General features: G+C 40.4%; 1 protein-coding gene across 3 annotated transcripts in view; it reads left to right on the forward strand.

The window, feature by feature from the left end:
• Nucleotides 1–227: 227 nt before the first annotated feature.
• Nucleotides 228–22,088, forward strand: part of FKBP5 (FKBP prolyl isomerase 5) — a 30,330-nt gene continuing 8,469 nt past the window's right edge. The window contains exons 1-3 of one of the 3 annotated variants that reach the window (XM_081010494.1): nucleotides 228–378; nucleotides 20,231–20,357; nucleotides 21,679–21,823. In XM_081010494.1, the coding sequence (XP_080866620.1) occupies nucleotides 20,253–20,357; nucleotides 21,679–21,823 (250 nt within the window). In that variant the 5' untranslated portion in view covers nucleotides 228–378; nucleotides 20,231–20,252. Of the gene's footprint in view, nucleotides 379–1,207; nucleotides 1,345–19,798; nucleotides 19,853–20,230; nucleotides 20,358–21,678; nucleotides 21,824–22,088 lie in introns of those variants that run through there. The other 2 variants (XM_081010495.1, XM_081010496.1) reach the window with 2 other exon arrangements.

Here is a 22,088-nt window from a genome sequence, read left to right on the forward strand (position 1 = left end):
TAGCGCCGGGCGGGAACTGGGTGCTTGGTGGGACTATGGCTTCCCCTCCCTCGATCTATCGGCCTCTTATTTATTTTCCCGGAGGGAGGATGGGAACTCGAGACTTCGGACTCCCCTCAGGGCAGTTTGATTGTGGATGAGCGGGAGGCGCTATTTACATACGGGCGGGGAGAAGCGGCCCAATGAGAAAGCGCCATGGGGACCGCTCTCCCAGACGGGCAAGCGCCGGGGCCAGTAGGCAGCAGGAGGAGGGGCTTTGCGGAGGGGACTCGCGGCCAACGCCGGTAGCTCATGTCATTCCCGGTCGGATAACGCGGCGGCAGCGGTAGAAGCAGCAGCAGCAGCAGAAGCTGGCGGCGGCGGCGGCGGCGAGGGCAGGTACCCGGCGTTGGCTGGCGGGTCCGGCGGGAAAGAGGCGCGCTTTTCTCGCTCCCTCGGAGGGAAGGAAGGGGCGCTGCTCTTGGGTTGGCGGGACCTCCAGCCCGGTCTCCCTCCGCCTCAGCCTCTCTCTCGGCCCCCGGCCCCTTCGGAGAGGCCCCTTTCGCCCTCCTTCCTGAGGGGAAATCTTCCGGGCAGCCCAGGCACTGGTTGCCACCATGGCGCGCCTCGCACACCCTCTCCCCGCAACCCCATAACAACAGGCGCCGGCCGCTCACTTCCCCGTAGGATCCAAGCCCTGTTTGTTCTTCTCCCCGCCACGACTTCCCCAGCCAGGCGTTGCCTGGGGAGACTTGGAAATCGAATTTCTCTCACTCGCCGTCGTTCTACCCGACCTCTTCTTTGGAAGAACACCCCCCCCCCGAAAAAACAGCCCCATTCTTACTAAAAGGGGAGTGGGAAAGGAGGGGAGGAACAATGGCAGATGCTGTGTGTGTGTGTTTTGGGGTCGGGAGGTGGAGGGGGCCATGGAAATAATGAAAGAACTGGGAGCAGGGCGAGGGTGAAGACGCTTCTCGCCCCCAACACCACCACCACCACCGAGCAATCACTTCTTCGGATGCTGATGACAAGACACCTGGCATTTCCAACCTGGTTTAGAGAGCGTTTAAAAAAAAATAATACAAACGCTGCTGCCTCAGTCATTGCAGTGGAGCAGAACTGCGGAGAGAAAGTAGTGATGTTGTTATTAGCTCCCCCCCCCCCCCGTTAGTGTCTCCTCTTCATTATGTAAGGAGGAGGTGGAGATGGAGTTGGGGGGAAGGAATTTAAGCTCTCATGTTACTTCCCTTTTTTCATACTATCGGAGACTTACTTGGGTGATGGCTGATTTGGAGCTAGGCAACTGGACCTACTTAAAGATTTGGGAAAAGACCTTTGGAAGAAAAGCACCCCTTTGCTAAAGTGGTATGTTGGAAGTTTTGAGACAGAACTGATGTCTCGGTGTATTTTGTTGTTTCATGGGCTCCTGACTTCTTTGTTTTTGAGCTATAAGTGTAACTCAGAATAAACGAGCAGGGTTCTGTCTTTGGGAAATTGAGAATGAAAAGTTGACAAAGTTTATTTATTCCAAACAGCAGTATCTGTCCAAAGCTGCAATATATCATTTATTAGAGGGGCATTTCCCACTTGTATTTAAAAATGTTTATTTTTAAAACTTTTTGTCTAATCTTGCCTTTCGAAGCTTTGTGTAGATTCATCTCCAAAATGGTACAAAGGCTCCTTATATAGTGGAGGTAGAAACACCATCATATTCCCAACATTATATACTTTACCAAAACAGTATTTGGAGTTTCCATAGAAATGCCCTAATGCATAAAAAGAGGGAGCTCTTAATCCACTAGAAAGTTTTAATGTGAAAATCCCATTGCAATTTCTGGCAAGAGGAAAACATTGTAGTATATGAGAGAGAGAGAGAGAGAGAGAGTGTGTATATTAGTCCTATTAAGGAGTTCCTAATCATTTTAGCGGGCCTGTGCAAGACAACCACGCCAAAAATGGTTTCTGAAAAGGAAGAGCAAATTTGTGGATTATTATTATTATTACAGTCAATATATGTGTGTATAATTTGCTTTTCTGCCCCAAAGCCCCCAAAGTGGTAAACAACATGTTAAAACAAAATATTTAATAAAAGTACAATAAAATGAAATAATAAAGTCAACAAACAAAGCAATATACAACTGCAAAATCATGACATAGGAGGGCCATAGAGCATTTGCAAGCCAGAGGATTAAAGGATCCTCTTTCCAGTCCTATAACACACACTTAGGGGGACAAAAGCCTGTACAAATTATTAGAAATACTAAAATAAATTTACCCCTACTAGAAGAATTAAGGTTGCTCTCAACACGATTGTAATCCAGGCTGGATTATATTGGTCACAAATGGCAAAATGCTAAAAGTAAACTTCAATAGCTAGTTTATTGCATTTATTTTTTATTTGATGAACGTACTACTAATAAATAGGCACATGTATTGATAACAAGGGATTGTAAAAACTATGAAAGGTAAAACTGAAAGGCTATGTAATTTATCTTCTGATCTAAACAAACAAGAATAAACTTCTGATTTGAATCCTTAGAAACATGTTTCATAGTGCCTTTCAAAGAGCAACATAAATTATTTTCAACAAAAAGTATTCTAACGTCATGGATCCTTAGCATGCTAATTGATTGAGTTATTTTTGTGTGATCCGTCATTTTACACTTTCACTGTATTCATACTCCTTTTAGGAAGATGGAATTTAATGTAAAGTTTAACAGACATTTTGAGTTTAAAAAATTCATTATATAACCTCTTTCTGAGAAAAAGTGAAGGTAGTCATGAGCTGTGTCTCATAGGAAAATTCTAAAATCTGTATTAGGGCAATGCCTTTATTAGGCCAAGGAAATTTCACAAAATATTGGTAAACAAGGCAATGGTAAACAAGGCAATCTGTTGGAGAAATCTGTTTTTGGCTGATGGTACAGCCATGGAATCTGCATATGGCCATGGTGTTAAGATGAAATTGCGGAGGAGGTAGCAGACATTCAAACGAGAGTATTTATCTGCTATGCTGGCATCAGGTTGTACCGTGGCCTTCCAGGAACAAGAATAATAAAAATGGCTGATTCCCAACCTCTGAAAATACAAGAATTATTATTACCCAGGTCTACCCATCCTTAGGTTAAACATATTGGTAGGTAGAAAACAACTACCTGTTGACAGTGGTCAGATGTGTATCCTTCAGGAACCAATACTAAGTGAAGGATAAAAGCCTGCACTTCAGTGTTTAAATTGCCAGGAATTTTTCTGTAGAATACAAAAGTATACTAGTTGTACTTTATGAAGAGTACTCGTTTCTATGCAGTTTGTTGTCAGTAACCTCTAAGTCAAAATATACTTGTGTCTAGAATTGGGGGATGGGGTGGGGGAGGAGATAAAGGCAGATTGATGGCCAGGAGTTGTGGATGAAAATCAATTCATTGTGGAATGATAAAGCACCTTTCCCCTTCACAGCTTCTGTGCTCTCAAGAGTGCCTTACAAAGTATAAGGGGACTCGAAAGAACTAAAGTTATTGTAAACTTGTTTTGTGGAAACTTCTCTGAGTGCTTTTTCATTCTAGCATAAGTGAGATGGAACAACTAATTCATTCATCTGTTTTGTTTAGCAACCCAGTTGTTATTTTATTTGTTCCAGTCATATACCGTTTAATGGCTGAACTCTTTGAGTCACTATGGAGACACAGTTTATAGGATTGATTATGATTAAGAAATATACAAGATGTATACAAGGCTGCAACAACTGGTTTTATGTGAAGGCCTGGGATTTGGCTTACCACGAGTACATGCTCTTATACGTGGGTAGGCAAACTAAGGCCCGGGGGCCGGATACGACCCAATGCCTTCTAAATGCGGCCCACAGACGGTCCGGGAATCCGCGTGTTTTTACATGAGTAGAATGTGTGCTTTTATTTAAAAAGCATATCTGGGCCCTTGATGCATTGTGGTGCTTCTAGGGGGATCCCAGTAGGTCATCTTAGCTGGAATGAAAGAGAAACCAGTGGAGCTGAGTGCTGCACTTTTGAAGTAGTGAAAACTCAGAGCTGTTGACCAGATTATTGTTTTTGGTGTAGATAAAGGAGGCCCATTGCATCAGGTAGACTGAAAACAATCTTGTGCATTTAACTGAAATTGTAAATATTGTACTTTCAGTGCTGTGCTGGTAAGAAACAGTTCCTGGGGCTCAGAAGGGGCAATAGGTGTGCCTCACTCTTGGTCTCCTACACAACCATCTGATGCCTGTTTTTGATGGTGGGACTTAGCTCCCTGTTTGCCTAGGGGCAACTGCCACTACCTTGATACCTTGAGAGCGAGTGTGGTGTAGTGGTTAAGAGCGATAATTAAGACTCGTAATCTGGGGAACCAAGTTCGCGTCTCCGCTCCTCCACATGCAGCTGCTGGGTGACCTTGGGCCAGTCACACTTCTCTGAAGTCTCTCAGCCCCACTCACCTCACAGACTGTTTGTTGTGGGGGAGGAAGGGAAAGGAGAATGTTAGCCGCTTTGAGACTCCTTCGGGTAGTGATAAAGTGGGGTATCAAATCCAAATTCTTCTTCTTCTTGATAAGTGTTCTTATGGCCATCTGGTTCAGCCTAGGATTGTTCACAGCATTCCTCCAATATCAACCCTCTTTGCTACTCTTCTACTCTTGTGCATTGAGTTTCCCTCTCTTCTGGGAAAGTTTTGATCCTTGCAATCCAGTTCTGCACAAATATATTTTAACTGAAATAATATAGATTTATTTTCATATAAATCTGTTTAGAAACTAGACATAAGTAATCCATATTTTAAGTGTTGGCCAAGGAACAATACATTAAAAAATAGAGCATCCTGTGGCACTAGAAGGCTAACAATTGTATTACAGTATAAGGTTTTGTGCAGCCGAACCACTTCATCAAACGCATGAAGTATAATCCTTCCTTGTTGGTCCGGCCCATAAAAGCTTATACCATACTACATTTGTTAGTGGTCAGGGTGTCATAAGACTCAGTGTCTTGCGGTAAAAACAAACATGGCCACCTTTATGTAATTAGATAATTATATATTTAACAAAAAAAGAGCTGGTATTTGAAACATGACTTTCCTGTGGCCTTTTTGCTTTGAATCTGTTCTGAGGGCAACTCTGGAAATTTCCGTTCACCCCCATTCCTAAATATTTTGTGCTGGTGGATCAGAATTAAAGTACCGTATTTCATCTTTGTACAGAGCTGGTGCTTTAAAATGTTATTCTGTTTCCTTAAACGTTATGAATGCATCCAATTATTTTGCAGAGCAATCCTATACAGTACTCATTGTATGTTAGAAGTGGATATACGCCACTGCTATGCTAGCAGAAGAGCCACCATATCCAAGGTATGCTTAGCTGAGGGGGGGTACACACACACAAGGATGCCATTAAAATGTTGGACATGCCAATAGTGTGGCCTTTATGTTCTTTGCAATCAGCATTTTGAAACACAGCACCAAAGGGGAGGAAGGAGACCCCACACAACACAGTACCCACATAGCTTTGGCAGGGGACCTGCAGAGAGCACACATAGCTCTTGCTCAAGATCCACCCAGGGAGGGAAATATATTTTTTACAAGCAGCCAAAGGGAGGGTTGGTGTAAAGTTGCATTGTTAAAGGGGCTATAGTTGAAGGGGCTATAGTTGTGGAGTGAATGGTTGCATCCACACCATACATTTAAGGCACATGCTCCCCCCCCCCCCCAATCCTGGGAACGGTAGTTTGACTCTTACAGAGTTACAGTTCCCAGCATCCTTAATAAACTACTGTTTCAAGGATTCTTTGGGGGAAGCCACGTGCTATAAATGTATGGTGTGGACATGACCAGGGACTATAGGGTGCAGTGGTACCTCGGGTTACATACGCTTCAGGTTACATACGCTTCAGGTTACAGACTCTGCTAACCCAGAAATAGTACCTCGGGTTAAGAACTTTGCTTCAGGATGAGAACAGAAATCATGCTCCGGTGGTGTGGTAGCAGCGGGATGCCCCATTAGCTGAAGTGGTTCTTCAGGTTAAGAACAGTTTCAGGTTAAGAACGGACCTCCGGAACAAATTAAGTTCTTAAGCCGAAGGTACCACTGTATAGCATAATTGTGCTTCTTCCCTGTGCCATCCTTGCCCCACCCATAAGTCCATCCTATTTACGTGTTCTGTCAGCATATCTGTCGTGGATACTATAGTTGACACCAGTCCTGTGGATATGCGGTAACTGGCCCCTGCTTGTCCTGTGTTAAAGAATACCTTACAATTTGTGCAGCCTGAGGATGCAGACAGGCTCCTTGGAGAGGTGAGAGCCACCACTTGTGTATGGAATCCTTGCCCTCCATTCCACCTAAATCTTAGGAAATTGTTTTGGTGCTAGACCAGTGTCTGGTGTCAGTGATGGACTGGATGAGGGTGAACAAATTGAAACCTAATCTAGACAAGACAGAACTTGTTCCTGGTTAGTTAAAAGGCACTTGTGCTGGATAGGGATTCATCCCTCCTGCCCCCCACCTGAAAACTTAGGTTTGCAGTTTGAGTATACTGCTGGATTCATCCCTGAACCTAGAACACCCAGGTTTGGGCAGTGGCCAGGAGTGCACAATTAAATTATTATTTTTATCTGTCATTGTGGAAACATATCTAGTGTTCGGCAAACATAGCTGGGATGCTGCCAAATTCTTTTGCATCTCAGCTGGTAAATCTTGAGCATGACTGCGCCCTGAAATGTTTTTCCAGACCCAACTGAAAGGATGTTTATACTGAATCAAAATTGAAGCACTGTAATACAATTAGAATGCATGAGAATTATTGAGATTGGGAATGATGAAACTGCAAGGATTCTTGCATTTCTTATTTTAAGAAGAAAGTTTCATTTTACTGTATTGAAAACTAATAAAATGTTTTTTTGGGGAAGTAAGTTTCTACCTCATTACAGTTGAGAAAGTAATGGAAACATGGGTGAGCATATACTTCAGTAAAAACCTGACATGATTAAATAAATTTAAAAAAAAAAAACTTTTAAAAGCCAGTAATAGCTTTAGGTGCTTTAGATGCTTAAATAATGGCAGCATCCAAATTCCGGTGTTTCTGTTCACTCCATCTGGTTAGAGTGAAACAGCTGGGGTCCACTGTTTTTGGCAGCAGGTCTGCTCTTTTTGATCATGTCTTCCTTTCTCACACTGTTTTGTGTGAATGGTTAGTTTTCACTGCAAAAACTACATCTTAAAAAACCCACAATGTACACTCACACCTTTATGGGTATATGTGCACATAAGTAGCAAAGGGGCCTGATGGGAAAGATTTGAAAGCTGTATATAATCAAAATGAGAGGGGAAAGTCTTGATAGGAGAAGGCAGTCTAATGTTGTCAAGCTTCACAGATATATAATTAAAAGGTACCAAAATAAGATTAATATGGCTAGATAAAGAGTCTCAAAATTTTAGTGTAATTCCATGAGTTGTGGGAACTTCCTTGTTTTGTGGATAAATAAGTGAGGACAACAAATTTGTAAAAGGAAAATATAGATTATAACCATAGCATTCAGGCAGGCATTTACTGTGATGTTAAAGGGCTTACTATTTTTTTTTTCAACCAGTCAATATGCAATAAATTTATCTTATTTCAAGGTAGCATTTTTTCAAATCTTGAAAACACAGTATCTTGTATAGCAGAGAACACGATACTGTTGTTTTTCTATCTAACACAGCTATTGCAATGAATCATAGTATCATACAATTGTAGAGTTGAAATGAACCCTGAGGGTCATCTAGTCCAACCCCCTGCTATGTAGGAATCACAACTATATCATGTGGCCACTCGAATATCATGGACATCTATTGGATACGCCCTCCCATCAGTTGTCAAGGAAATAAACAACTACCTGAGAGGCAGCCCTGTTTAGGGAAGTTTTTAATGTTTGATGTATTTATTGTGATTTTAATATTCTATTGGGAGCCGCCCAGAGTAGCTGGGGAAACCCAGCCAGATGGGCGGGGTATAAATAATAATAATAATAATAATAATAATAATAATAATAATATTACTACTACTACTACTACTACTACTACTACTACTACTATTATTGGTACATGGAAGCAGATTCTGTTATCAGATTCCAGAGCAGAATTCTACATGGAATAGAATTCAGTTGCAACTTCAGATGCTTCCTGTGACATGAATGCTGCTGAAAAGCAGTCTATTCAAGCTTCCTAAAATGTAATAATGGATTTACTTATGGCATTACAGAATTAAAAGTACAGTAATATAAAATGGCTATGTGCCAATTGTGCAATGTGGTAATATGTATTTTAAAAAGATATACCAGCATACCTAGGGGCTCCTTCAGACTAGTGGTCTTCTGTAGGTGTATTCTGCAACATGCCATTGATGCAATAATAATGCATTAGTGTTGGGTTGTTTTTTACTAAACCATCCACATTCTGGTCCTAAGATGCATATGGCACTGGGTTTTTGCCACCTGTAGGGGCACTATTGTGCCATAGTGCAATCAAAACAGGACCAAAAAACCCCCACACAGAATATTTGTGGTATAAAAAGTTACGGAAATTCAGCAGAAAGCTACGGGACACGCACTGACTGGAAGCAAAGTGGTATGTCCACCCAAAAACTTCTGTAGGCATAAATGGTATTGAAAATGAGATACGGTAATTGCCTTGATATGAACCCAAATCATAATGGATGCAGAATAAAATGATTTAAAAATGAAAATGAAAGACTCCATAGAGGGCCCACAGGCTAAGACCTATTGAACACAGAAAGCCTTACTGTGAACTCTCTTCTCTTAGCACCCTCAGAGACAGACTAGGACTGCGTTTTAATTGTACTGTTTGTGTGCTGTGCAGCTGTGTTGAAAGATATTCCAGAAAGCAATACTAGTGGCTGCTTCATACTTCTGCAGTTATTTTCTTCGGAAGTTCCTTGTTTGGTGTAGTATCATCTTTCTGTTCAAACTAACTTTTCTTGGTATGGGTTAAATTGGTAGATGGCTTGAGGTGTAGTATTATTTTAACGGTATGTCTATGTTTTTGTTTAATATACTATTACATGTCTTAAGCTTTTAGGATACACAACATTTGCATTTGAATCAATAAAAATATAAAGCACAATTGGGGAAAATGATATTGGTGAAAGTCCAAAGTATACAAGCCCTTTGCTGTTGATGCACAGGAGAACTTTGGAAGTGACTAGTTACCTTAGATTTCCCCCCAGAAAAATAAAGAAAATCTGCTTTCTAGCTATCATTTGGATTTCATCAACAGTAGGGAAACTGTTTTTATAAATGGCATTAAAAAAAAAAATACGGTTGAGCTTCTAAGCAACAGTTCTTCAAGGCTTCAACTCTGAGAGTTGTTATAAATCCCTGAAAACATGGTTAACAAAACAGTCAGAAATCAAATGGTATTGCTGAAGATAAAAAACGCTATGTTAAAAAAAGTGAATTTTAATGACAGGGTCTTAGGTGAGTCATTAAGGGGTGCTGAGACTGTTGCATTTACAGTTAGTATTGATATAGGTCCTACTGGTCTACTTTGTTCCTTTGATTAGAAGTGATAGGTTATTCGTAATATCACACAGCTCAGTGTGCATATAAAGCTGGATCAATATCTTTTAATAGGCTATTGTTTAATCTATGCTTTAGTTTTCTAAGAGAGTTTATTTGAATCCACCAGCAGATCATGGAATGCTTGTGAATGGATTGCTAGGTTGCCAGTGTTGGGAACAAGGCAGTATAGAAGGAATCAGATGAGTTTCTTATTGGGAATCGTTTTAAATACTAGAGGCCTCTAGCACAAGATTTGGCTAAGAAGTTACAGTCAACACGTGTTATCTGCAATTTTGTTGTCTCCCAGCTCATAGTCCCCCACCTTCTACCATTTCATATGCATATTGAAGCCTCCACTGTTAAACTAACTCCTTTTTAGTGAGAGATTTGTGAGTAGACAAAGAATGCTCTGAGCAACAACGACAGGAATTGTGATTTCCTTTTCCACAGCAACTGAGCCTATACATATATTTACTTAAAAGTAAGTATCATTGACTTAAATGAAATTTAGTAAGACTAGGCTTCTTTGAAATCAGTGATAATTGTTTCCTAGTAAAAATGTATAAACATGAGTTATAAGTAGGTAGGGTGTGTGTGTGTGTGACATCTGGTGGCTACCCTGGGTACAGGGAAAAGCAGTGGTTCCTTTGCTCTGGAGAGGGGGAGTTAGGATAGCTCCCTAAATAAATAACACTTTACTCATAATTTATGTATCTGCATTAGAATGGTAGCTCTATTCACACCATATAGGCAGGGATTCAGAGACCTTTGAATACCCACACAGTGCTTTTGCATATGTGGCACTTTTGTGCATTTGTTTAGGGTGGTTCTCCTATTGTGCTGCTCTGAAGGATCTCCCAGTATTTCAGGGTAGCATCTTTAGAGAAATGTGGAAAAGTCCCTCTGTGTGTACTGCATAGTGTATGTGGCATTTTGTATTTTTATTTGCATTGTTCTCGGCGGGACTTGCTTCTGCATAAACAAACACACACTGTTGGCCCTCCTGGGTGAACTAGTGTTCCTGTTCACACCCTCAGTCTAAACTTGGCTCTGCAATTTGCTTAGTTATCAAATTGTGCATATTTATAACTTTGCGTGTTAACCGGTTAGAATCATTTGTTTGCCATCTTATGGGAATACAACTAGTTCTGGAGATTCATTCAACAAATACGGTAAATGATTTACCTGGCAAGCACGCATACAAACAAATCCATGTTTTTCTCCACTTCTTTGATACATTGTTGGTCCTAGGAATGAGAGGAAAAGTTCAGCAGTATTGTAATTATATTAATTGGCCCAGTCAACAAATGAATATATTCAGCTGTTTCAGCTTCCCAAGACTGAATGAAAAACAGAAATACTGGATTTTGAGAAGTTGTTTCTTGATTCCACCCATTCTCTTTTGTTCAGCAACATGGAGCTTGTGGTTGCAATCCTGTGTACGTTTATTTCAAACCAAGCACCTCTGAACACAGCAGAACTTGCTGCTGAGCATAGGATTCTCCTGTAAGGAATGCAGTTACAATAGAAGATAATAATGCTAATGACTGTGGAGATGAGAGAGAAGATAATGATCTGGTTTCAACTTGAATGAGATCAGTCTGATGTTGGTTTAAAAGTGGGGTTTCAGTACAAATTGGAGAGGAAACATTATTATATGGCTTGATTCTATGCATATTTTCTTGGAGGTAATTATTACAGAAGAAAATCTGACTTACTTCCACAAAAATATACATAAGATTGTAGTCATAGAATGTCAGATCCTAATTAATGCAGAAACTTACAGTTCTAGGTCAAATCAGTCTTTTAGTGTGTAATAAAGAATGCTATCAGTATGATTAATTGTTTTCATATGAAACAATCTCCCTCCTTGCCTGCCATGTTACTTAAATGAATAATTGATACACAATCTCATTGTTGCATTCATGTTGAGAAATGTTGATTAAAACATAACTGGATTGGTCCATTAAAGCAACCCGATAGTGTTTGTTTTGTATTCCAGAGGTTTTTGAACAATTGATACTGCCACTTGGGGGAGCTAGGACAGTTTAAAATTCCAAATTGTTTCTGAATCCCATTAAGCTTGATGAGAAAACAAGGAAAACTTAGGGGGGGGAGCCATGTATTATTAATCCTTTGTAACAGTTTACAGCACCAAATATAATGTTCAAACTTGTAAAAATCTGGAAGTACAGATTGCTGTTGGCTAATTTTATTTTATGAAGGGGAAGCCCAGCTTCTGTAAAAATCTTGTTCAGAGAAGAGAGCAAGCAGCAAGCAGGTAAACTCTGCAATATTGTTACAAGAATAGTGTAGACCATTGTTAGGAAACGTTCCAAGAATAGGGCGGGTAAAGCTTTCCTTCTCCCCCTAAATTTCCATATCATAAATTAAAGTGTTTGCAATATACTGTACAGTGGAACCTCGGTTTTCGAACATGATCTATTCCAGAAGTCCATTTGACTTCCGAAACATTTGAAAACCGAAAATCAAAGGGCTGTCAGCAAAGTGAATAGTGAAAATGGAAAAATGCACCATGGAAGCTGTTCAACTTCCAAGGCGCGTTCGAAAACGGAAGCATTCACTTCTGGGTTTTTGGCGTTCAGCTTCCAAAACATTCGGCAGCTGAGACGTTTGAAAACCGAAGTTGCACTGTAGTTAATATTATTGAATATACACAATTAATATATATAATTAAATACATGATTAGTAGATTTAATATATTTATTAAACAGATCAGAGCCATTCTTTTTTTGAAAAGAATTGACCAGAAAGATCTGAAAACAATGAGGCTACTGGGCAGGAAAGAGAAGGGAGAGGGAGAAAGCAAGGGAGTTCTTATTGTTATTCTATCTTTTGCACTCATAAGCAGAAGGGCTGAAGTCTGGGAAAATATAAACTATTCCCACCCTCTATTCTTTTTGCATGAAATGCACATCCTAACCTGCAGTTGTTGGAGTGGATATGGAATTATGGAAAGCTCAGATTGCTAAAATGCAAATAAAATGGTGTCATCTAATAAGGACATCCTTAGGTGTTCATTCATATATCACATTTCCATGAATTGATCCAGATGCTGGGCCAGATCCCCAAATCCTCCATTCTCTGCAGGTCAACTTTGGTCATAATGACATCAGGTGATTGAACTTTTACAGATGGCAAAGGGGATTGCTGTAACTGCCTGTCAACTGATGGGCTGCTATGATAACCACCTCTGAAGGGACGTTGCCATCCCCAGGACCGGTTTGGGGAGTTCATCTTCAACGGGGCTTGTACATTAGCACAAAACAGTTTGCATTAAAACTGCTTGCTAAAATGGGGAGGGGAGCTTCATATTAAAAGCATTTTGCATGTGGCCATCAGGCAGTTGGTTTTCTCTGCTGCAGCTGCACCATCCAAGTCAACAGAGTGATTGACTAGGCCATATTACAAGCAACTTCAAGAGAACTGAAACAAGACCCTTCCTCTTCAAAGGTTCTGAAACAAGACCCTTCCTCTTCAAAGGTTCTGAACCCAGCACCCTGATATCACAGCATCTTTAGACCCAATCCTCCAGATGCCCCTGTCATTCATTTAAAAAATCACAATATTTCTGTTTCCACCCTCTTTTAACTTTCCCTACTGTGCTATAATGCTAAAGGGCTCATGCTTAGGCTGGCTGCCCAAGCACTTTTTGCTGTATAGTATAGCAAAGGAAGGAGTATTTTGTAGAGTGGAAAAAGTAATATCATTTTCTTTCCTCTCTCCTGCAGCTTCTTCACAGAGTGCAGGGAGATGAATTTTTAGCCTCATAAAGCCCCTAATCCTAATCTCTCAACATTCCGTAGGCTCTGGAAACCACTGAAAATAGGTCGTTTTTGTGCCACTTCTAGGGGTTTTGAATTTTCTTTTAGTTTACTCATTTATATCCCCCCTCCCCACATTTCTGAGTGGTCCTATTTCACTGGCAAACTGATAGGTACTGAACTACACAAGTACAGTAACTGGTCAAATAATAATTCACACCTACCAAAATATTTTGATCACAAAATTGTAAGTCAGCCCGCTGTATTCTTTATGCACACTTAGTCATGCCTTCAGAATTGTGTAAGCCAGTCACCAAAGTCATGTCTTGGTTCACCATCTGATTTCAAAATGGCACCCAGTACCCAATGGTCAATGAAGAACCCAGTCTTGTGAACCCTCCTGAGTTTGGTGATATCTGCCAAAAAATAGGTGAAGTCACACCATAATGATGTCTTAGTCCACCATCTTGATTCAAAGGGGCACCCAGCCTCCCACCTCTGGGACCCTTGTACCAAGTTTGGCAATAATGTCTCAAGATACGGCTGATCTGAATCAAAAAACAGGCAAAGTCATACCAATGTCATATTTTGGTCCTCTATCTTGATTCAAAATCGCGGCCAGTGTCTCAACATCAATGAAAACTGCCATCCCACCTTGAGAATTCTCATGCCAAATTTGATGACAATATCTTGAGAGCTGATAGTCTATAGACAGACAGACAATCCATTTCCCAAGATATATAATAGATCATATATTAAGAGTGGAGGTTCCCCCTGAAACTGCCCTCCACCAGCTGTTTTTCTCATGACGTGGATGATGGTAGCTATAGTGTAACAACATATTGAGGTCCATTGGTTAGCCATCACTATCTAGAGTTTATGCAGAAAGCAGGAGGCTGATGTTATAGTGGTTTGGCTGTTCATGTAGTACCTTCTAATTGTGGTGTTTGTGGATTCTGGTTGTGTGATAGTTGCAGGGAAGGGGGGAAGAATATTTTGGCATCCTCCTTACAGCAGAAACTGTCCCACTTGTGAGAGTGTATACAAAAAGGGACGATTTGTACTCCTGAAGCCATCCAGCTAATGACCTGAATTCAAGCATGAGCAGGAAGCAGTGGTGATGGTCAGAAAGATGTGTAATATTCCACCTACATGCCCACCCTTAAAATGCTTGCTTTGAGCAGACACTTCTGTGCAACTGCAGTCACCCCCAACTCTAAGATGGAGAGAAATGGGGTGGCTGTGGCAACATTTGGATCTGCATCCCCCCACCAGCAGGAGCAACCCCCAATTTACTTTTCCAGTGGGTGAACGGTCCTTTATAGAAGCATATGAAAACCTCTAATAATGAAAATGATTGATTGGCGAGACCCAAGTTTTATTTCAAGACAATCTGTCATAACCCTAACATCCAGATTCTGCTAATGGGTTTTGGCCTGTTGTTCTCCCTACCTCATCAATTTGTTGAGAAAATTGTTTCCTGTTGGTTATAAGCTGTAAAAATTAGCTTCATGCAGCTACATAACTCATTTATAGAACTATAGAAGGGGGCTGATTGCTCATTTGTTTTGTTCTCCCACTTTGTTACAGATGATCCCTAAACTTAATATGCCTGTATATTCTTTAAATCAATTTTGAAAACCTCTATAAAGTCTGTGACCCAACATCTGGAGGCTAGTCCACATTTAAAGTGTAGTTATAGACAAACAGCATTAACTGAAAATGAAATAATATACTTGCTTTGTATATGTATAAGGAACTTTGGAAAAATTAAAAGCTGCCCTACTTGAGAAAGTAGTATTTGAGAGAGTGTGAACAACTACCATGTCTGATTATTAACCAGGACACACAAATGCCAAAGCATCATATGTTATTGACCCAGAAAGAATACTGTACCATTTAGAGTTCTCATTTTTAACCCAGCTAAAGAAAAATGCATTTAGAAAATGCTAAAGAGGAGAATTCTGTCATTTTCTTCTTGCATATCTGTTGTTTCACAAATACAGGCAGCACATTAGCACAAGTAACTGAAAATATTGGCTCTCATTTAACAGTTTCCTCTCTCCAGATTGAGATGGCTGGTAATCAGTATACTGTAGCAAAACAAAGCACCCATCTGTGCTAATGTTCTTACAATTCAGAAAATATGCATTCATGACTAAACAGATTTTTGCAAGTCAGTCATACAAATTATTGAGCCTTTTCTTTTTCTAGAAAAAGAAATCCACCTAAGAATGTTATATATGCAACAGGAAGTCACAGACTTAGAATATTTTCTACATTATTCTAGAATTTACTTTGATATTCAGCACCAATAATCCAAACATGCTTAGGACCTAATATCAAACAGGTGATGAGAAAGAGAAAAAATAGGAGAAAGTGGTGGCAGAAAAAGAGAGAAGAATGGCATTAAGAATGAGAAAAGAAGTCGGCTCACCCAACCTTGGTTCTGGTTCCAAGACCCTCACCAGAAAATAGTTTTTCCAGCCCTGTTGTATACTTTGCCAAATAATATATTGTATCTTAAAAAGCAGAGACATCACCTTGCCAACAAAGGTCCGTATAGTTAAAACTATGGTTTTCCCAGTAGTGATGTATGGAAGTGAGAGCTGGACCATAAAGAAGGCTGATCACCGAAGAATTGATGCTTTTGAATTATGGTGCTGGAGGAGACTCTTGAGAGCCCCATGGACTGCAAGAAGATCAAACCTATCCATTCTGAAGGAAATCAGCCCTGAGTGCCCACTGGAAGGACAGATCGTGAAGCTGAGGCTCAATACTTTGGCCACCTCATGAGAAGAGAAGACTCCCTGGAAAAGACCCTGATGCTGGGAAAAATGGAGGGCACAAGGAGAAGGGGACGACAAGAGGACGAGATGGTTGGATAGTGTCTTCGAAGCTACCAGCATGAATTTGACCAAACTGCGGGAGGCAGTGGAAGACAGGAGTGCCTGGCGTGCTCTGGCCCATGGGGTCACGAAGAGTCGGACACGACTAAACAGCAACAACAACACTTTCAAAATACACCTACCACCCTGCCCCTGGCATCTAAGAACCACGATGGGTAGCCATGAGATGCAGAGTATTCTTGGTGGTTATAGTCCGATTACAGAACTTTCTCCCCATCTGAGAGCTTAGCTGAGTATAGCGATAATATAGGGACATGCAAGTTTTTAATTTTCATACTGCACCATCTGCTAACCTGCTGAACCCTTTCTACCATTTGCAATGAAGAATTAATCAAGTCTCCTTTCATTAAGACAACCTGAGCATACCTAACTTCCTGATGTATGAATTTGTAGCAAATAAACTCGTTCATTAACTTTAACACTTGGCACTGTGTACACATTTTGACATGCATGAAAATTATATCTGTGCAAGAAAATCTCATATGTGAGGCTGTCATCATAACTACTATTGCTCAGATACACTTGTTTCCATAAAACCATATTTTATTTTTGTATTTGTATTTTTGTATAAGGCACTCTGGATTCATGCTGCCTCTGGATTTATACTGCAGGGGAACCAAATGGGGTTTAATCTATTGACATCCTGAGATTTACCTATTTGGAGAGCATAATCCTGGCTCTAACAAAGATGCTTGCTATTACAAAATACACACCTTAAGCTTATCTCACTGGAACAAGAATAACATTAAGTAATATTGTGCTCTTCATGGCTGCCATTAATTTTTCCTGCAAGCTCAGCTGGGTGTTCTGAAAAGAAAAATCTTTATTACTCTATTACCACATTAGTCAGTTATTTTGATACCTGACTCACTACCAAAGAAGGCACATTGTGTTCTTCCTGGAACCACTTCAAAATTAGAAACACACTAAAACAGCTCCAAACATCAGTCCAAGGCATTCAAAGCTCCTTATATTGAGTTTCTGGCCTTAAATTTTTAACATTTTAAATTGTGAAATCAGTTAAAAACATTTGTGGTTGCAGTTCCCAAATGTGTGTGTGTGTGTGTGCACACACTTAAGTTTATTGTTTTAAGTATGTTATAGCATTGAAGGGACGCAGGTGGCACTGTGGGTTAAACCACAGAGCCTAGGGCTTGCCTATCGGAAGGTCAGCAGTTCGAATCCCCGCTACCGGGTGAGCTCCCATTCCTCTGTCCCAGCTCCTGCCAACCCAGCAGTTTGAAAGCACGTCAAAGTGCAAGTAGATACCGTATTTTTCGCTCTATAACACGCACCCGACCATAACACGCACGTAGTTTTTAGAGGAGGAAAACAAGAAAAAAAAAATTCTAAACGAAATAGTGGATATATGATTTTTGTGGTTCATGCAGTGGCCACAGACATGTGATCTGACAGTGAGTTTGGAGTAGCAAAAATCCTGAGGATCCATGTGGATCCATGCTTTGTAACCACAGAGGAGGGAAGGAAGGGGAACCATGGATCCTCTGCTCACGACTGCAGCAGATCCCCCCCGCCACCCGCAGGCATTCGCTCCATAACACGCACAGACATTTCCCCTTACTTTCTAGGAGGAAAAAAGTGAGTGTTATGGTGCAAAAAATACGGTAAATAGGTACCACTCTGGCGGGAAGGTAAACGGCGTTTCCGTGCGCTGCTCTGGTTCGCCAGAAGCGGCTTAGTCATGCTGGCCACATGACCCGGAAGCTGTACGCTAGCTCCCTTGGCCAATAAAGCGAGATGAGCACTGCAACCCCAGAGTCGGCCACGACTGGACCTAATGGTCAGGGGTCCCTTTACCTTTACTAGCATTGTACTTTTTACATTTTGAGGTGGCTTATGATCAGCATTAAAAAAAAAATTAAATAGCTTCTTCTAAAAAACTATCTTATAGTTCAGGTGTTATTCAGAATGTCAGGAAATATCTTGAAAAGAGTCACAGTTAAATAAAGCTTTAACACATCACCTTGCTGTCAAACATTCACTGGTAAAGTACAGTGGATTGTAATGAGCCTCAGTCTATATAGAGGGAGTATAAATTTTTAAAAAATAAAAAATTCTGTACTCTTTCAAGCTTGCGTTAACTGTTGCTCAGAAACAAATATGACAGAGCTAAAGGACAGTTTATAATAAATATAGTTCTATGTTCTGTCCATTCTTTCAGAATGCCTTTTATTTCAGGTTGTATGTAATGCCTTTTGAACTGATGAATTTTCCTTCTGGCTATATTTTCAAAGGAAAGTTTCACAGTCATAATTACTTGAATGTCTGCTCTGTGTAAAATACTGCTTCCTAATTCTGTGTCATGCATTTCCTGATTACTTTGCTAGGAAACAGATTTTAAAAACTTCAGGTTGTGTCCTACAGTCTTTATAAAGTTGTGTCCCTAAGCTTACTAAATCTTCTGTTATATCTAATGAGGTATCTACAGTAGGTTAGTTTGCTATATCTATTCATCTCCTAAACCTGCTTCATCACCTTCCCACTAGGTTGGTTTATGGATGTCCAAATCTATGTCTGGACTGGCTATAGATTAGGGATTCTAACAGCACTCCAAAACTAGGCAGCAGGGCTGCAGAAAACCTGATCAAAGCCAACCAATTAACACTTCTGTTCCACAGATGAGGAACATGGAGGCTGAGAGAAAAGCTGTTGATTTTAGGCTATGGCAGACTAGGTGGTTTTTTTGCTTACTATTCTTATTATACTGGGAGTCAAGAACTGTTCTGATCTACCACAGATCATCCATACATCTACCAGTAGATTCTGATCTACCTTCTGCCTGTCTTCCTTGTAGGAGCTGTGTCCAGTTGAGTGTGTCCAGAGACATATACACTCTTAACCACACATGTCTGTTGAAGAATGCAAATACTGTATTTTAAGTTTGCATGCTGAAGTTTGGTGGTGGTAGGGTGGAGAAGAATGGAAACAGTCTGGTTTGGTGTAATTCCAGTTGGTTGGCAATTTTGGTACAAACTGTGCTGTTACCATTAAACAGTGAGTAGTTCAGAGCATAAGGTTTAGTTTTCTTATTGAGAAGAGCTAGTCCTGAGGCACAATACTAACCCTCTGATGTTGATGGCTGAAGGGGTTAATGTGTGTAGGCCTGAGACTGGTAGAGAAAATCACTGCTGGGGATGCTCTGCCACAGCAGATACGATGGTATTGTCCATGGTTGCACCACCAGTAGTAGCTAACAGCCTCAAAATGGGGCATGTTACGGCAGGCATGGAGTGCTGGAGGCTTTCAATCCATGGGATTCCCCAAGGGACCCAATCCTTTGGCTACTCAGCTGTACCAGTCAGGTGAAAACCCACCGTCACCTTTTGTGCTGGCAGGCGTGGGCAGTATGGGGTTAGAGCTACCACCTTGTTGTTCTTGGTTAGGGATTTGGATTGCTCTGCCTCTCTTAAGAAATATTAAGTGGTATTTGACAATACATTGAAAATTCATTTGGTATAGTGACACAGTATGTGGTTAACTAATAAGAAGACTAGGCCTACTTATTGTGTTTATTACATTTTAGATCCTGCCTTTCCTTCAAGGAGCTCAAGGTAGCATACATGGTTCACTCCCATTTTGTCATCACAGCAACCCTGTGAGGTAGGTTAGGCTGAGAGAGCATAACTGGGCCAAAGTCACCCATTGAACTTAGTGTGAGTGAGACACTAACCACTACAATACACTGGCTCTAGATTTGTTGTTTCTTGCTCTTTAACTTCTTCTCACATATTCCATGTACAATGCAGAATATCTAAAACACAGATTAATGAATTTGATTGATTCATGTGTGTTATAATCTGTTAGAATGTCCAGGGGTACCAATAAGGAGTTAAGTTTTATTACTCTATTCATACTGGCTCAGCTTTTATTATTTACAATGCTGACATAATAAATACCAGTCTTTAAGGGTTTCTTGAACCCAAGTAGGACAGGTTATCATTCTTCGTTCATTGTTTGTATCTGTGTGTGTTTCTAAAGGTTGTGTCTGTGAAATGAGACCATGACAACTGATGAGGCTACAAAGAAGGAAGGAGATGTCCAGAGAGCAACTCTTGTTGAACAAGGCGAGGATATCACACCAAACAAAGACAAAGGAGTTCTGAAGGTGAGGCTTTGAAGAAGCTAATTAAATGTTCCTTTCTAGCTCCTGGACAAACACCAGTATCTTACTGTTCCCATTACAGCAAGGCAGAGGTTCTTATTCTGCTGTGAAAATATCTGCTTAACATAATACAACAAAACAAAAATTCTCAGTGTGTGATAAATCCATTGAATGGTGTAATTGGAGCAAATATATAAGTGCTTTACATTGATTTTTCAATTACCTCACCTAATTTCATTTCATTTTATTTTATTTGTCACTTGACCCACTCCAAAGGCTTGTGAACAGAGGGGGAAAGAAAATCACAAGATGTTAAAAATGTTCTTGAAAACCTTATGTAAGGAACAGTAGATTTGAAAGACCAGATCATAAAGGACTTCCAAAGCTTACCTCAAAGTCAAAAGAAACCTGGAGTCAAGGAGAAGGAAGACAGATGAGGACCAACACCCATCCCTCTTTCGGAGGCCTTGGGCAATTAGGAAATAGTCTTATGAAATGCCACTGATGTATCCCTCCCCACCACTGTAACAATTAGTTAATAATATTTGTCAGGTTCTGCCAGTTTTAAAACTCCATCTCTATTTTACCTTATTCTTGGCTAAAACCAGTTGAAAAAAACCAGTTGAAAATCTTAAGATACTCAGACTGCGTTTCCCAGAAAATTAAGTTTGGGGACAGCTCTTGGAGGTCTAGATTGGCACCTGAATGGTAAATGTAAAAGGATGAGGAGGAGCTAGATGAATGGACATATTAAATGTTACAACTAAAAGGCTTGTCCTTAAGGAATCACAACCTACCTTACCTAGCCTGGAGTGGGTAAAGCTCTTTACCTCATTCTGCTATATGTGGTAGACTAGGCATCATCATATGATGAACAGAGATTTGGGCCTGTAATGAAACTCTTCTAGATCTACTTTGTGTGGCCTTCTGTAATGTGTGCCACTGTCCACTGCGATTTTGTTTATCTTTATTGGCCCTCACATGGCTGATTGACCAAACATATAATAACAGCTTTTGGTTGTATGAATCAACCCTGTATTTCTGGGTTAGAAAACAATGAAAATTATTAGATTGAGGTTCATCAAATACAACTGTGAATGGATCGAAAGTAGTATAATTTCTAGGAAGTGATCCATATACAATTCCTCATTTGCAATCTAGTGATAGATTTTCAGATATCCCTCATTCCCCGTATATGGATGTAGAGCGCAAATATACAAATCAGTGTACTGAACTAACACGAAAGACCCTCTGGAATAGATTAGCCGATGCACATGAGCTCTTATTTCTGATATCAATTTCTTTTTTCATATCTTCATTCTAGATTGTGAAGAGGCCAGGGAATAATGATGAGTCTCCCATGATTGGAGATAAGGTTTATGTCCACTACAAAGGAAAGCTGGCCAATGGGAAAAAGTTTGATTCCAGCCGTGACAGGAATGAGCCATTTATCTTCAGCCTGGGCAAAGGTAAAGAATGGAAAAGGTGGAGAAAGGTAAAGAGAGCCTTAGGGATATAAAATGGGTTCTTGCCAATTAAATTACAGTTGGTTTATAATCCTGTTTTCAGAAAGACTGTGTGACTGAGAGCAAGCAGGGAAAGAGCTGAGTATTGGAATATGTCTTCTTTTGCTATTACTTTTCAAACCTAATCACAGAGCAACAAAGGAAAAGAATCTCGTTGTTCAACATGCCATCTCAATGGCAGAAACCTGTGTGATCATATGAAGCTGCC

Source organism: Podarcis pityusensis, assembly GCF_964106645.2.
Source record: "Podarcis pityusensis genome assembly, chromosome: 6".
NCBI lineage: Eukaryota > Metazoa > Chordata > Lepidosauria > Squamata > Lacertidae > Podarcis > Podarcis pityusensis.